General features: G+C 41.5%; 2 protein-coding genes across 6 annotated transcripts in view; both read right to left on the bottom strand.

The window, feature by feature from the left end:
- The window catches only part of GMCL1 (germ cell-less 1, spermatogenesis associated), a 48,013-nt gene extending 37,534 nt beyond the window's left edge, over window positions 1-10,479 (bottom strand). For all 5 annotated transcript variants that reach the window (XR_010730299.1, XR_010730301.1, XR_010730298.1 and 2 more), the window contains exons 1-3: window positions 9,962-10,479; window positions 4,619-4,742; window positions 915-1,011 (exon numbers count right to left, since the gene is read on the bottom strand). Coding sequence is in view for 1 of the 5 variants with exons in the window: in XM_066267319.1 (XP_066123416.1) it covers window positions 915-1,011; window positions 4,619-4,742; window positions 9,962-10,221 (481 nt within the window). In the remaining 4 variants the exon portion in view is untranslated. The remainder of the gene's footprint in view (window positions 1-914; window positions 1,012-4,618; window positions 4,743-9,961) is intronic.
- A 4,693-nt stretch (window positions 10,480-15,172) lies between these two features.
- Window positions 15,173-17,420, bottom strand: part of ANXA4 (annexin A4) — a 63,976-nt gene continuing 61,728 nt past the window's right edge. Inside the window, exon 13 of the mRNA XM_066267318.1 lies at window positions 15,173-16,192. Coding sequence (XP_066123415.1) covers window positions 16,133-16,192 — 60 coding nt within the window. The 3' untranslated portion in view covers window positions 15,173-16,132. The remainder of the gene's footprint in view (window positions 16,193-17,420) is intronic.

Genomic DNA, 17,420 nt, shown 5'->3' with positions numbered 1-17,420 from the left:
GGGCGCTTCTCCTATGTGCCCTGGCCGGGAATCGAACCCAGGTCCTCCGCACGCTAGGCCGACGCTCTACTGCTGAGCCAACCGGCCAGGGCTCTTGGAAAAAGTTTTATAAAGATACCACTGAGTAGACCACTCATTAAGTACAAGTACAGACACATGATTTTGATAACCCTAACCCTTAAGCTTCCAGGACTTCACCATGGGCCAGTGTGAAATAGCTCCTGGTCTTATCCATGCCGTACTCTCACCCAGCCACAACAGCTATCCAAGCCTGCCCATTCTTTTCTCTGCTGTACTCGCATATATGTTCCACATGGTTGGCTTTATAAATACTATTTTCTTTATCTATGGTGAATACTGGGTACCTCAACTTGGGCTGTCAAAAAGTAGAACACAAGGTGCACTGGAATCGCAATGAGGAGAACTATAGTCTGATCTAGGCTCATAAAACTGCTCTGTGACCTAAAATAAGTCCCTTACATCCTCTATGTCTCAGCTTCCTCATCTAAGAACTCTTATAGCTCCAAATCAACATTGATTATATAATTCATACCCTTATTTTTCCCAGAAAAGGTCTTCATATATAGGGAATAATTAATATTATTTACCAGCTTCTCTATGTAATTAAAATAAATGTCATACTTTTTCTTCCTTCACCCTACATCTTCCATATCCCAGGCAGATTATATTTACAACATAAACAAACAGATTAACATGGCACACATGACTAAAATGGTTAGGGATAGTAAAACTGATAAAGTACGAAGTAAATCAATATAATGTCGCCTTGGGGTATTAAATGGAGTTTCTTTCTAGCTTCAAAATTAGAAGAAAATATTTATTTTCTACCAAAAGAATAAAAAGGTTATATTTTCATTATTTTGCATAATAGTAATAATTATGGTGGTAGTTACCTTCTACATCGATATTCTGGTCAGGAATCTCCAGTTCAATAATATTCATGCTGGATTCTTTCCAAGAACCACTGAACATACTAGAAAAGTAGCCAGACTGAAAAGAAACAAAACACAATGATTATCTAGTACTTTCTGTGTCTTCTAAATTATTTCCCCATTTCTAACTTTAAGCCAACTATTCTATTGAAACTAATCCATACATTATTTCAAGAGAAAAAGAACTGCCATATATGTTTATAAGAGAAAAGAAATTGAGAACTAGGTATTCTAAAGTTTTTCTGTTTAGTTCTAATTTAATGAAAACTAAACCAAATTCTCGTATCACTATCTAAACTAAATTACTATATGGTAATACATTTGAACCACATTAGCTTCTTACTTATTTAAAAACAATTTCTGAGTATACTACATTTATGTTTTCCTTGTGTCAATAACATTCTAAATTCAAACTTAGAAATTGTTATATAATTAAATGTTCCACTTAAACATTTGGCAACACATAAGGTGTGTAAATAAAAAATGTAGGAAGAGAACAGACTAAAATCCCTTGAACTGTTAAATCCTTACTGTACCTCCATGATTGTAAAGTTCCAGACCAGAGTCTTAAGTCAACACTAATAGGATGATTCCCAAGAAATCAGGAAAAATCCCAAGTTTAGTTTTATCGAATCAGAAAATTCCAAAATGAACCTGAATTCTTATCAAACTTCCATAATGGAGGAAGTCTTAGTTACTAGATAGCACCTCTCATAATCAGAATTACTTTGGAATGGATCAAATATTAACTAATTTAACTTTATTTCCTGAGTACTTCCTATATACAAGGCACTATGAATATAGCCATAAATGAAGCACACTGTTTACGTCCTTAGGGGGCTTATAGTTTACCATGTGGTTTGCACTATAATCATTCCAGTTTTCCTTGAGAGGAAAAGAGGCATTCTTATCTTTAAATTCACAAATTGAGGGACAGACATTTTCATCCTTACATTGACAAACTGCTTTGAGAGATTAAAAAGAGCCCTAGCTAGCTAGTTCAGCACTAGAGCATCAGCGTGGTATGTGGAAGTCCCGGGTTCAATTCCTGGTCAGGGCACACAGGAGAAGCGCCCATTTGCTTCTCCACCTTACCCCCTCTACTCACTCTGTCTCTCTTTTCCCCTCCCGCAGCCAAGGTTTCATTGGAGCAAAGTTGGCCCGGGCACTGAGGACGGCCCCATGGACTTCGCCTCAGGTGTTGGAATGGCTACAGTTGCAACGAAGCAATGCCCCAGATGGGCAGAGCATAGCCCCCCTGGTGGGCATGCTGGGTGGATCCCGGTTGGGCACATGTGGGAGTCTATCTGACTGCCTCCCTGCTTCTCACTTCAGAAAAATAAAATAAAATAAATAAATAAATAAAAAAGGAAAGATATGGTGCCTGACCAGTGGCGATACAGTGGATAGAGTGTCAACCTGGGACACTGAGGTCCCAGGTTCAAAACCCTGAGGTCACTGGCTTGAGCACAGGCTCATCAGTCTTGAGTGCAGGCTCACCATCTTGAGTGTGGGTCACTTGATTCCATAGTTATTGGCTTGAGCCCAAAAGTCAATGGCTTGAAGCCCAAGGTCACTAGCTTGTGCAAGGGGTCACTGGCTCAGCTGGAACTTCCTCCCCACCCGCCGCCTTAACGAACAAACAAGAAACAATCAATGAATAACTGAAGTGCTGCAACTACAATTTGATGCTTCTTTCTCCCTTTCTCTCTTGCTAAAACAAACAAACAAAACAAAATAAAAAATAAAAAGGAAGATTTGTCCCTGGTGGGGTAGCTCAGTTGGATAGAGCTTCATCCTGATACGTCAATGTTGCAGGTTTGATCTCTGATCAGGGTACATACAAGAATCAACCAATGAATGCATAAATAAGTAGAACAACAAATCAGTGTTTTTGTCTGTCTTTCTCTTTTCCTTTTTCTTTTTAAAATCAATCAATAATTTAATAAAGTAATAAAAAAAAGATATGGACTGTATCTTCAAGTTGAGACCAATATTCTGATATATTCTCAGCTATATACTTTAAAAGCAAAGTAAAATTGTTCAAAAATAATTTTTTTTAACTATGATTAAAATGTTAGAGAAAATTTTCATTCAAATGTTTCTAATTAAAAAAACCCCTTAATCCAGGGGTCCCCAAACTACGGCCCACGGGCCGCATGCGGCCCCCTGAGGCTCTTTATCCGCCCCCGCCGCACTTCCAGAAGGGACACCTCTTTCATTGGTAGTCAGTGAGAGGAGCAGTTTCCATTGAAATACTGGTCAGTTTGTTGATTTAAATTTACTTGTTCTTTATTTTAAGTATTGTATTTGTTCCTGTTTTGTTTTTTTACTTTAAAATAAGATATGTGCAGTGTGCATAGGGATTTGTTCATAGTTTTTTTTTATAGTCTGGCCCTCCAACGGTCTGAGAGACAGTGAACTGGCCCCCTGTGTAAAAAGTTTGGGGACCCCTGCCTTAAACTATATGGTCTTATCAGTAATTATTGTCAAATGTCAAAAAGAGGCCCTGGCCGGTTGGCTCAGTGGTGGAGTGTCGGCCTGGCATGCGGGGGACCTGGGTTCAATTCCCAGCCAGGGCGCATAGGAGAGGCGCCCATTTGCTTCTCCACACCCCCCCCTCCTTCCTCTCTGTCTCTCTCTTCCCCTCCCGCAGCCAAGGCTCCATTGGAGCGAAGATGGCCCAGGCGCTGGGGATGGCTCCTTGGCCTCTGCCTCAGGCACTAGAGTGGCTCTGGTCGCGGCACGGTGGTGCCCCGGAGGGGCAGAGCATCGCCCCCTGGTGGGCAAAGCTTCGCCCCCTGGTGGGTGTGCCGGGTGGATCCCGGTCTGGCGCATGCGGGAGTCTGTCTGACTGTCTCTCCCCGTTTCCAGCTTCAGTTTAGAAAATTAATTAAAACAAAAAAAAAAAAAAAAAAAGAGAGAGAGGGGAAAATATAGGCTCCACAGAACAAGAACTGAATTGTTCGCTGCTTTATTCCCAGTGCCTAGAACAATGATTTGAAGAAAAGACAGATTTTATGAGAATAAGTAAATAAATAAATAATTTGAGCCCTAAAATTAGAGCAATATTTTATTTTGAAAGTTTAAAAATTTTTAAATGGGGTAGCAGATACTAACATTTGCAGCACAGAAATCAAATAGGTATATCATTTGACTGACTTGGTCTATATAATTTTTTGATGTTGTCTTGAACTGCGTTTTCCAGGAGAGAAGGGAGTAGTATCAAGAACTTTCATTCACATTCAGTGTTAATTATAAAGCAACATTCCAGCTGAAATCACCCAACTAAATAATCACACACATACTAAACAAATTCAGCAATCTTAATTTTAATGTTAAACATTTTCCCCCCAACTTTTCCCTTTTGTCAACAGAAGGCTCCAAAATAAGCACCTTACTGAAGTAATGAGAAAAAGGTATTGACTCCTAGGCTTGTATAACAATGAAAATTCAAAATGTTTCTAGAACAAACTAACTTTTCACTAATAATGTTTGCCATGTTTCTAATAAAAATGAGACTTTTTAATCAGGTGATAGAACTTAACCACTATTCATGCAAAAGATTACTATTAAATACAAATATAAAGAACATGACTTTAAAGAGTCTGAGTGTTTTTTAAATGACTATGTTGGTTATTCAAATTGAAAAATAAAATACTTACTTGACATAAATATATTTTGTGTAAGCTCCACTCTTCTCCTAGAGCACAAATCTTAATGTCACTATTTTCACCATTCAAAAATAATGTTTGATAAATATATTTGGATGTACTCTTTAATTTTTTCCTGTTAAAAGAAAGGCAACTGTTACATACTGAATGTTTTACTGATTTTGCATATAACTCAAAATATTCCTTTTGTTAAATTTCTATTAAATAACGCCAACTTGTGTAAAAGAACAGAGGGATATATATTTAAATTTGTTCATGTACGGAAGACTGCATTAAAAAACTAAGTGGTTATGTCTGAGGTTCTCTATTCCCAAAAGGGATAAAAATGGATAGATGGGGGAAGCCTGAGAGGAAGACCTTTCACTGTACATATTTTTGCAATTTTCAATTTTTGAAATAAGTGAATTAATTACCCATTCAATAACTTTTAAGCTTTCAGAGTGATTTTTACTAAGCAAATGGGCGCTTCTCCTATGTGCCCTGGCCGGGAATCGAACCCGGGTCCCCTGCACACCAGGCCGATGCTCTACCGCTGAGCCAACCGGCCAGGGCCTTATTTCTTTATTTAGAAGACAGTACTATGGAGGATCTCAATACAACTAAATTAATACTGCTATACAGTTACATGGAGATATGAATAAAAACTTCACCCATCCAAATAATTTAAAAAATAATTTACATTTAATTTTATTTTGGTACCAAACTATTCTAAAAACTAATAAAAATGTCTTTCACCTCCCCCCCAACATTGGACAATTGGTTTGCAGTCTGAGACCAAAGGTTCTCAAAACTATGCTCAACAGAGCATTGGCCACCAGAGAGCCAAGAAGTGAATGCTGGGCATCTCGCCTAACTTTAACCAGGGCAGCATCACACATTATATCTGTAAAGATCTTGGGTTTAAATCTGATAATCATTGCACAAAATGGTCCAGTAAATAAGAAAAGCCCCAGGGAGAGGCTGATCAAGATCTTTTACATTCCTGGCCAACCCTGACATCTTTCCTGGTAGTTAAAATTTTTTAGTACTTTTACACTTGATCTTAGCCAAAAGGCCGAGAAGTAAATTTTTTTAGTATTTTTAAAAATTAAGTAATTGTTTCAGGTGGTATTTAACATCCGTTCCCAAAAAGCAGTAAAAATAGCACATGCTTTGGTGGTAGACAGACTTGTGTTCGAGACCCAGGTTCACCATAGCTCAGTTACCCAATGTAAAGAGGGCATCCATAGTACCCATTTCTTTGGGTTACTGTGAGAAATAAATGAGACAGTGTAGTTTCCAGTTCCTGATAGCACCCTCCCCAACTTACATGAAAAGATGAAATGTACAGAAAGGAATAAGACCACTGCAGCAAAAAGGTGAGGGTGGGCTTATCACCTAATGAGAGAATTCTATGGATCTTGAAGTTAGAAAATAAACTGAAATGGAAAAGAGCATAGAAGAGGACAGTCCAAAATATATCATGAAGTTCTAGGATGGAGGCTAAAGCCCATTTGCCCTTCAGAACCTGTGTGTGTGTGCACCTGTGCGTGCAAAAGTAGAAACTGAGGCAGAAAATGGGGAAAGTTGTTCCCTTAAGGGCTTTCAGAACTTGTGTGTGTTGGGACGATGAGGTCTCAGAGGAAACAAAAGGCAAAAGAAGAAAGTGAGGCAGAAATGGGGAAACTTGTTCCCTTAATGGTCTTCTCCAACCACTATAAACACAGAGTACAGATAACTCAGGTATGAAGAGTCCAAGGATCTTCTAGAAAGAAATAAAACAAATCTATCAAAAAGATCTAAGACTTTAGTGTAGGCATTGGTGACCCAGACAAAGCAATCCTCATTCTGGCATATGAAGAATCTGTAGTCTGGTAGCTCCCAACCTGTTCTTCCTAAATCATGGTTCCCAAACCATGTGTCAAACCACCTGCAGCAACACAGCAAACTCAGGCACGTGGGATATTCTAAATTTGAAGGAAACAACGTCTTTTGGATACCATGCAGTCTACTACTATCACGTTGGTTGGACCTAACTAATGAGGTATTTCTTTAGGACCCAAAGATGCCATGAAGAAAATTACTGAGACATTCAGAGTGCTATAAACAAAGTTTGGGAATCTCTGCTTTAAAACAAAGCATGCCCTACCCATACACAACTTAGTAGTATTCCTGCTCAATGGGGAGGCTTGGTAGAAACAGATTTGTTTACTCAGTTAAAATGTACACACACAGCCTGACTTGTGGTGGCGCAGTGGATAAAGCGTCGACCTGGAAATGCTGAGGTCGCCAGTTTGAAACCCTGGGCTTGCCTGGTCAAGGCACATATGGGAGTTGATGCTTCCAGCTCCTCCCCTCTCCTCTTTCTCCCTCTCTGTCTCTTTCTCTGTCTCTGTCTCTCTCTCTCCTCTCTAAAAATAATTTTTAAAAAAACAACAAAAAAACACACACACACCAGTTACTCATTCTTAAATACACTATATAAGCAGACAATCAAGGATCACCCAACCTGAGGAAAAAGACTCAAGATCTGGTTACAGAACAGCTGAGTTTTAACAGTCTTGTCAATGTAAAGTAAAGCATGCAGTGGATAAAAGGTCTTGTATGAGATAGAAGGTGGACATGGAAGCCAAAGCTTTTCATGGACAGTGGTAGAGGTGGGATAGCAAACCAGACAACTTCAGGAAGCATATTAGTGCCAAAATTCTAGGTCTTAATATTTTCTTAAACCTTTCATCCACACTGGACTAAATAAGCCAAGCATCTTTCAGTGATAGACATATACTAAACTCTGATGTGCATTTCCTAATAAAGGTTTGCTTTAAAGACTTTCCATTCCAGTCCACTCATGGAGTCCAAGGGCAGTCAAACTTTTTCTGTAAAGGTCTAGACAGTAAATATTTTCAGCTTTGTAAGCTGGATAGCATCCAAATTTTGTCGGCATCTTAGTGGGTAGTTTCTTGCTTGCCAGTCTACCACTCTCAGCAAACTTCATCATTTCTGGGTTACAGCCACAACTCCTCTAACATTAGAATCTCAGCTTGGAAAAGGCAGCCCTGTTTCAAATTTGTTCCTTTCTTGGAATTCTGTCTCAGCTTTAGAAGTAGAGACTGCTCTCTATATATTCTCTACATTTATTATAGATTCCTTTACCTTAATAGTTTATATTCAATAGTTAATTTCCAGTTACTTGCTATTAATGGTTATATTAAATTTTTCCCATTCAAATTATACTGTGATTTTTCTCTTTCAGATGGCTCCTACCATATATATTTCAATAATGATACTAAATATAAGTGGCCTAAGTCCTAATTAAAAGGCACAGATTATCCTATTGGATTAAAAAAAAAACAAAAAAAAAAAACTCAACTATATGCTGTCTACAAGATACCTCTCAAAATATAAAGACAGAGGAAAAATGAGAAAGGATGGAAAAAGATATACCTTTTAAACACCTATTAAAATAAAGTGGTATGGTTATATTGCCAAGGATAAATAGAGGCATTTTGTAATAAAGGAAGTCAATTCATCAAGGCAACAATATGTATTGAGTGCTTCTATACCAGGTGTTCACAGTATGCATTCTAATATTTGTGAAATCCTATAAGGCAATTATTAGTTTCTCCATTTTACTTACATGGAAATAAGGCTATTATGTGCAGAATATAGACATATAGACTAGAACTCAGAATGCGAGCTGTTAAAACTAGATTATGCTGACTTTCCAAAACAGGTAATAACCTGATAGTGGGGATCCAGTTTTGGGTAAGCACTCTTACATAAACTATGAAAGTTTTTATAAATCAAACTATTAACATAAGTTACCTATAATACTTTTGTTATACAATACATAACCCTTATGTAGCAAAAAAATTTTTTGATTCACTTAAAATTTCATTTAAAAAAAGTAAATCTGGCCCTGGCAGGTTGGCTCAGTGGTAGAGCGTTGGCCTGGCGTGCGGAAGTCCCGGGTTCGATTCCCGGCCAGGGCACACAGGAGAGGCACCCATCTGCTTTCCACCCCTCCCCCTCTCCTTCCTCTCCCGCAGCCGCAGTGGAAGCTCCATTGGAGCAAAAGATGGCCAAGGCGCTGGGGATGGCTCCTTGGCCTCTGCCCCAGGCGCTAGAGAGGCTCTGATCATGACAGAGCGATGCCCCAGATGGGCAGAGCATCGCCCCCTGGTGGACAGAGCGTTGCCCCCTGGTGGGCGTGCCGGGTGGATCCCGGTCAGGCGCATGCGGGAGTCTGTCTGACTGTCTCTCCCCGTTTCCAGCTTCAGAAAAATACAAAAAAAAAAAAAAAAAAAAGGTAAATCCATGTGACCCCACTGATGAACTTTAAAAACAAACAGAGCAACTGGACTGTTTATGTGAAAAGATTTCTACTTACAAACTACATTCCAGATAACATTATACGGAGTGAAATAAGTAAATCAGAAAAAACTAAGAACTGCATGATTCCATACATAGGTGGGACATAAAAACGAGACTAAGAGACATGGACAAGAGTGTGGTGGTTACAGAAGGGGGGGGGGGAAAGGGGGAGGGGGAGGGGCACAAAGAAAACTACAATAGATAGAAGGTGACGGAGGACAATCTGACTTTGGGTGATGGGTATGCAACATGATTGAATGACAAGATAACCCGGAGATGTATTCTTTGAACATATGTACCCTGATTTATTGATGTCACCCCATTAAAATTAATAAAAAATTATTTTTAAAAATCTAAAAAAAAAAGAAAGAAACTACATTCTAGTTCACAAGCCAGTATCCTGGTTTTCAACTCCTCGTAAAAGGCTAAGCAAGCTGCAGCACAGCCTCACACATACCCACGGCCAATGTTCAAGTGCTTGAGACTTTGAAAGACTGTTCCCAGTAAGGAACATATGGACACTACTGATAAACTTCACCTTTACAGTTAAGGAGAACTGCTCTCATTTCCGCTACACTGAGTGTACGACAATGGGAGCGCCCGTCTCAGAGACTAAATTTACCCGTCCGGACTACTTAAGGCAGCCGGATGCAAAACAACACATTCCACTGCCACCCACTCAGGAAGGACCAAGGTGTATCGCGGAAGGCCGGCCAGCCGGTGGTGTCTAAGGTTTAATGAGGCGCAAGCTTCGGCTTGGCTTGAGTCTCAGATCGGGTCCATAACATCATCCTGGCAGCGTGTGTGGTTAATATCCACCCGCCTAGCATCGAGCCGGCTCCCACATTTACCTCGTCAAGGACACGTCCACTTCCCATAGACCGGGAACGCCGCACCCCCCAAGCACACCAGTCGCCTGGCGAGTCCCCTGGTCCGGCCGCGGGAGCCGCCCAACAGGTGCGGGCGCGCCCCTCCACGTACCTTCGAGGGGTGTTGAGGAGCCGCTGCTGCTGGTCCCCTTCCTCCTCATCCTCGTCTGTCTCGGAGTCGGGGTGACAGTAGCAGAGGGCCCCGCTGCTCCGCTTGCGTTTGCGGCTACCGGGGCAGTAGCAGAAGCCGTGGCCGGCCGCGTCGCCTCCAGTCTCCGACGGTCGGACTGAGCCCTCCGCCCCAGAACCGGGCTCCTGCTGGGCTCGGGCTCGCCCCGGCTGGCGCAGCACTCGGCTGCTCAGCGAGCCCATGGGTCACGGCTCCCCGGGATTTCAGGGAGAGCACCTCAGGGAGCCCAGCGGACCCAGTCTCCAGCCATGGCTCGGCCTCCACCGCTGGTCTCCACCCAGCCCGGGTGCCTACACGGCCACTTCCTCACGCGCAGCCCCGACCGTTGCAGCGGACGCTATGGCCTCCATCCACCGCCCCACCCGCCGCATCTATTCGCGCGGCGTCTCCGGACTGCAGGACTTCGTCCCTTCGCTTTCGCAAATAAGCGCGGACGGGACTGCGCATGCGCTCGGCGAGCCTCCGGAAGAGGCGGGGAAAGGTGGGTGTGCGTGGCGGGAGGAGCCTGCGCAGAACAAGACTAGGGCAGGAGAAGAGGTTTTTGGATGCTGAGTGGTGGTGTCTGTCCTATGGTCGGCCTGATTCTCATACTAGCTGACCTTAGTTTTTAGCATTCCCCTTTATATTAACTAGACTGGAAATTGCAGCTCTTTAATTCTTTCTGCAGAAGTTATTTGAGCTCCAGATCTGCTGGGCCCTGTGCTAGGCTAAGGCCAAAACAGACAATGCTGTTTGAACCAAACTGAAAACACGAGGCTAGTGTGTTCCAAAAGGAAAAATTTAAAAATTCCTGGGTGCAAGCAGGCTGAAACCAACAAAGGGTATCAGCCCAGAGGGACGGATAGGGCAGGGGTTACTGTATTTCCCCATGTATAAGAAGCATCCTTTCCGGAAAAATTTAGTGTAAAAACAGTGCGTCTTATACAGTGGTTGTAGTAGTTTTGTTTTTTACTTGCACTTTCTGCTTCGCATATAAAACGAGTTCAATAACTATGTAATACGTTTTCAAATTTCAGGCCCCAAAATTAAGGTGCATCTTATATTTGGGAGCATCTTATACATGGGGGAATACGGTATATGGAATAATCAAAGGGCCTGGGGCAAAAGTGGCGGATGTTGCTGCATCTGCTTGTGTAAGACAGTTTCCTTGGGGGACTGGAGCTCCTCCTCAAAATCTGTTTGTACTCTGACTCAACCAGCCGCAAGGGGGGATTTGGGTTGGGTTACGAAATAAGCCAATCCTTCTTCCTCCTCAGGGCCTGCATTGTTCACCAGATGGAAGCTGAGTAGCCAATTTCTCTATCATACCCAGTGGCAGTGGGACATCTCAATAAGGTCTCTGCCAGGACTTTTAGAACTTAAGAGTGCCTTCTGGAGACCCCAGCAAAATTTATGGGTGTCTGAGTAAATATTACAGGTGTCTGTTAGAGTAAGTAGCCCTGCAATGGACTCTGTATAGGCAGCTTTCACTCCCTGAACTCCCTTATTATACTGTTAAATAAAATATTTATAATGAAAATATTTCTAGTGAAATATTTATAATAAATTCTTCAGTAATATGATCCATGGATCCACCACAACTATAATAAATTTTAATAAAAGCCTAAATTTATTATACTTGCTTTGATTCATTCATTTTTTTTTTTTTTTTTTTTCATTTTTCTGAAGCTGGAAACAGGGAGAGACAGTCAGACAGACTCCCGCATGCGCCCGACCGGGATCCACCCGGCACGCCCACCAGGGGCGACGCTCTGCCCACCAGGGGGCGATGCTCTGCCCATCCTGGGCGTCGCCATGTTGCGACCAGAGCCACTCTAGCGCCTGGGGCAGAGGCCACAGAGCCATCCCCAGCGCCTGGGCCATCTTTGCTCCAATGGAGCCTTGGCTGCGGGAGGGGAAGAGAGAGACAGAGAGGAAGGCACGGCGGAGGGGTGGAGAAGCAAATGGGCGCTTCTCCTGTGTGCCCTGGCCGGGAATCGAACCCGGGTCCTCCGCACGCTAGGTCGACGCTCTATCGCTGAGCCAACCGGCCAGGGCCAATTCATTCTTTTATGTATAATACAAATACGTAGAAGCTCCCTCTCCTATAGTGACCATTATCTTGAGAATAGTGTATATCATTTCCATGGAATTAAATGGAATAATCCTATACTTATCATTCTACACTTTTCTCCTCTCTCAAAATGATACTTTGAGAGAGATTATCCAATTGACAAATCTCTAGTTAATTTTCACTGTTCATTGTGTGACTAACCCATAATTTGTTTATTTTTTTGTCTTACTTAGGGAGTTAGGTCTTTTCTACTTAAATACTCTTATAGAGCAGCAGTGAACATCATGTGCAAGAGATTCATCACGTAGATTCCCAGAAGTGAATTTACTGAGAACTTTCAACTTTATTAACTGTTGTCAAATTGCTGTCTGAGATGATTGCGCCAATTTATACTCCCATCAGCAGTAAATGTAGTTTGGGGGCTTTAGGGGGTGAGTGTCCAATCCTGAGAAATCCGAACTGAGAGAGGCTAGAGGAGGCAGTTTGGGGGAGGGGCTGGGAGAAGAGCAGAGAAGGATGACCGTAAGGGGATTAGCCTGCATGCCCAGAATTTGTCAACACAAAGAATGTGCAACTGTTTATTGTGAAACAAGTGTGGGCCACCATAAGACATCCAGCAATCCAACATGGGATCATCTTAGTGCCTGTGCAAGTGGCCTGGGTGGAAGGACAAACACATTTCAGCACAGAGAACCTGAAATTATAAAATTTCTAAAGACCAAAAAAGAACTGCACTTGTGTTCCCAAAGAAACCAAAGATGAGTAGTTCCTTGGTGATAGGGTTGATACAAGAACCCAAGAACCTGATCCATGGTGGTGCAGTGAATAGAGCATTGAGCCAGAACGCTAAGGTCTCTGATTCGAAACCCTGAGGTTGCCAGCTTGAGAATGGGGTCGTCATAAGAATCCAACATGGAATGTCTTACATGATCCTAAGGTCACTGGCTTGAACCCAGAAGTCACTGGCTTGAAGCCCAAGGTCACTGGCTTGAGCAAAGGGTCATTGGCTCAGTTTGAGTCTCTGGATCAAGGCATGTATTAGGAGAAGTAATAAATGAACAACTCAAGTGAAGCAACGAGTTGATGCTTCTCATCTCTCTCCTCCCTCTCTCTCTTCCTTCCTGTCTCTCTCTCTCCCTTTTTCTCTCTCTTTCTCAAATCAGTAAGGAGAAAAAGAAGAAATAACCCAAGAAAATGCCCACAAGAATCAGCTTTAAACATCTTCCAGCATCACACAGTGCTGACCATCAAAACTAGAGCATCATAAGGTAAGAACTTTCTGTTCCCCTTATTCTCCACCCTCTTCCTACTACAACCTTGGCTAGATTGGGACCTGGAGGGGTAGGGTATGGAAGGAAGCTTCGGTGGACAAAGACGAGAAGCCCACCATACCCCTTCCCCCAAAGCCAGCAATAGGCCAGAGCTGAATGAGGGAGGAAGCCTCAACTATAAATCAAATTTGGAATTTTGACTGGACATATTAATTACCAAAATGACACTTTTTAAAAATTAACTTAAGGGACTGCACAGTAGGACCTTTTATCAGCGCAGAGTGACCAAAAAAGTTATGACTCTATCCTCTGTGTGAATTTTCATCTAAGACAGAAGCATTAGGCCCAATAAATACATGTAAATGGATAGTGGGAATGAAAAATAAAGTTACTTCCTAATTAGTACATATTATATCACACTTGTTCAATATAACAAATATTCCTCCAGGGTGGCTTTATCCTGCCCTCTAGAAAGCTTCCAGCCAACAAGTGCAATTTGTTTTAAAATTTTGGCTAAATCATATACAATTTAAAGATAAAACTACTAAAAAAATTTGTAATGCTTCCAAAAAAAATAAATTTGATTGGAAACTCCATCCTCTTCTGGGTAGGAATCAAAGCGGCAGTGCTGTTTCCTATAACTAACTAGAACTACAAAGTATTCATGTAAATAGCTTTAACCAATTGCTTGAGCACTTATAATAAGCAAGTAGGAACAAATTGAAAAGGGAATCCTGATATTTCACCCATCAAAATATGATAGTATAGAATAAACAAAGAAGACAAATAGTATTATTTAATATAAATGTTCTACTTAGAATGGAAAGCATCACTCATCTTCAGAGACTACATTAAATACATTATTTTATATCATTAAGTAGTAATACCATTTGGTATGTGTGTACATTAGTTTTATAGCAGCAGGGGCACATAGGACTAAATATATTATTTTTTCTTAGTGTTGTAGTTCCTAGTAGAAACTGAGTAACACTAGTCCTTCAAAAATACTTCCCAGGGTCCAGGATGAAAAAAACCCTCACAAGTGAAAAAGATAAAGAATACCCCTTGCGCCTGACCAGGTGGTGGCACAGTGGATAGAGCGTCGGACTGGGATGCGGAAGGACCCAGATTTGAGACCCCGAGTTCACCAGCTTGAGCGCAGGCTCATCTAGTTTAAGCAAAGCTCACCAATTTGGACCCTAGGTCGCTGGCTGGAAAAAGGGGTTACTCGGTCTGCTGTAGCCCCACGGTCAAGGCACATATGAGAAAGCAATCAATGAACAACTAAGGTGTTGCAATGAAAAACTGATGATTGATGCTTCTCATCTCTCTCCGTTCCTATCTGTCTGTCCCTATCTATCCCTCTCTCTGACTCTCTCTCTCTCTCTCTCTCTGTCTCTGTAAAAAAAAAAAGAAAAGAAAAAGAACACACCTTGCCCTGGCTGGTTGGCTCAGCGGTAGAACATCCGCTCGTCGTGTGGAAGTCCAAGGTTCAATTCCCAGTTAGGGCACACAGGAGAAGTGCCCATCTGCTTCTCCACCCTTCCCCTCCTCCTTTCTCTCTGTCTCTCTCTTTCCCTCATGCAGCTAAGGCTCCATTGGAGCAAGTTGGCCCGGGTGCTGAGGATGGCTCCATAGCCTCCGCCTCAGGTGCTAGAATGGCTCTGGCTGCAATGGATCAATGCCCCAGAAGGGCAGAGCATCGTCCCCTGGTGGGCATGCCTGGTGGATCCTGGTCGGGTGTATGCGGGAGTCTGTCTGATTGCCTCCCCGCTTCTAATTTCAAAAAAGAAAAAAGAATACACCTCATTTTAAAGGCACCATATTTTATTAAAAGGATTTTTCCATGATGTATACAAACTGAACTTTTAAATTTAAATCCAAATACACTTCAGAATAATTCTAGAGTTGAAAGGCACAGTGCAAAGGTAAGTTAACACACATCAACAAAATCTAAAATGACTTAAAAATTATTTTTAGCACAAAAAATTTTAAGTAAAATTCAGAGCATTATATTTATCTTCAAGCTGGATTATGACATTAACCAGAATATTGTGGAATGTTAGGCATTTATGTTTGGTAACCTGACATATATGATCTGTATAACCACAGTTAGAATTTCATTTCTTTGGACAACTTGGTGATCTTGGTATAGTTCAACTTGGAGAGAGTAAGTGATATTAACATGAGATGTGATGAATGAAATATCTTATCAAACCTAATAAAGATCAATTAACACTACTGACAAAACCTAAACAAAGGACATTTGTGGATGCTTTCAAACTGAAAATGTGAAATAGCAAATTAGACAGATAATCTTACTAACTAGAAGCTCACAATTTCAAATCAGGAAAGTACTAGCCACTCTAAATATTGAAGTAAGGAAGAGAAGTGATTTTAGAATAGTCTTCCAGTCTTCCACTTCAATAAATTTTCACCAAAAAAGAAAACATAAAATAATTAAATATATTCCAACTTCTGAGAAACACAAATAAAGAAGAGGTCTGTTAAAAACATGGAGTACATTATTATTTCTAATTTTAAATCTCCTTTTAGGTTTTATAAGCTTTGAAATGCAAGTACAGCTTTAAAGCATCATATGAGTTATAATTATAGATGAATAATAATACAGTCTACATCCTAAGAGGCATCTGTAGGCGTTTTAATTTGGAAATAAGCATTCTGAGATAATGCTAATAGCAGTGTAGAAAAATGAAGTTAAAAAGTATCAAGGTATGGGGAGTCCTCTCATTTTTCCAGGATTTTATTTTAATCATCTCCTCCACAGAGAATAAGCAGGACCTTCTTGTAGTCTCCAGATGTGTCACCCTGAGGACAGGGAAGCAAAATTACAGTCAGATAAATGTGTTTTAAAATGGAATACACAGCCTGAACAGGTGGTGGTGCCGTGGATAGAGCATCAGACTGTGATGCGGAGGACCCAGGTTTGAAACCCCGAGGTTGCTGGCTTGAGTGTGGGATCATAGACATGACCCCATGGTTGCTGGCTTGAGCCCAAAGGTCACTGACTTGAAGCCCAAGGTCACTGGTGTGAGCCCAAGGTTTCTGGCTTGAGCAAGGGGTCACTTGCTCTGCTGTAGCCCCCCAGTTAAGGCACATATGAGAAGGCAATCAATGAACAACTAAGATGCCACAACGAAGACTTGATGCTTTTCATCTCTTTCCTTTCCTTGTCCCTATCTGTCCCTCTCTCTGTCTCTGTTGCAAAAAGACAAAACCAAACAAACAAACAAAAAAGAATGAAATGAATACAGAGCTCAGGGTCATCTTGGTTAACTTTGTAAAGCTGGTCTGTATTTTTCTCAGAGTTATTTTAAAATAACATTTGTGATTTTTTTATTACAGAAATAATACTTGTTCAATGGAGAAAACAAAGACATAAAAGACAGGAAGGGAGAGAGATGAGAAGCATCAATTCTTCACTGTGGCACTTTAGCTGCTCATTGATTGCTTTCTCATATGTGCCCTGACCAGGGAGCTACAGAAGACCGAGTAACCCCTTGCTCAAGCCAGCAACCTTGGGCCCAAGCTGGTGAGTTTTGCTCAAACCAGATAAGCCCGCGCTCAAGCTGGCAACATAGGGGTTTCAAACCTGGGTCCTCTGCATCCCAGTCTGACGCTCTATCCACTGCGCCACTGCCTGGTCCGGACTCTTAACATTTTGGTTTGTGCATATCCTTCCAGACTCTTTCCTATGTATATAGATTCCTATGTGATGGGACTGTAGTATTCTGTATTCTCATTTTTTACTTAATACAGCCTATTTCCTCATTTTAATTCATTAACTATTCTTCTACATCATTATTCTTTTTTTTTCTTTTTGTATTTTTCTGAAGTGAGAAGCAAGGAGGCAGAGACAGACTCCCTCATGTACCCTACAAGTATCCACCTAGAATGCCCACTAGGGAGCAATGCTCTGCCCATCCCGGGCAATGCTCCATTGCAACGGAAGCCATTCTAGCACCTGAGGTGGAGGCCATGGAGCCATCCTCAGCACCCAGGCCAACCTTGCTCCATGGAGCCTTAGATACTGGAG

The sequence above is a fragment of the Saccopteryx bilineata genome, chromosome 3 (genome assembly GCF_036850765.1).
Source record: "Saccopteryx bilineata isolate mSacBil1 chromosome 3, mSacBil1_pri_phased_curated, whole genome shotgun sequence".
Taxonomy (NCBI): Eukaryota; Metazoa; Chordata; class Mammalia; order Chiroptera; family Emballonuridae; genus Saccopteryx; species Saccopteryx bilineata.
The sequence above is the reverse complement of the archived record's forward strand: the minus strand, read 5'-3'. Positions and strand labels throughout refer to the sequence as shown.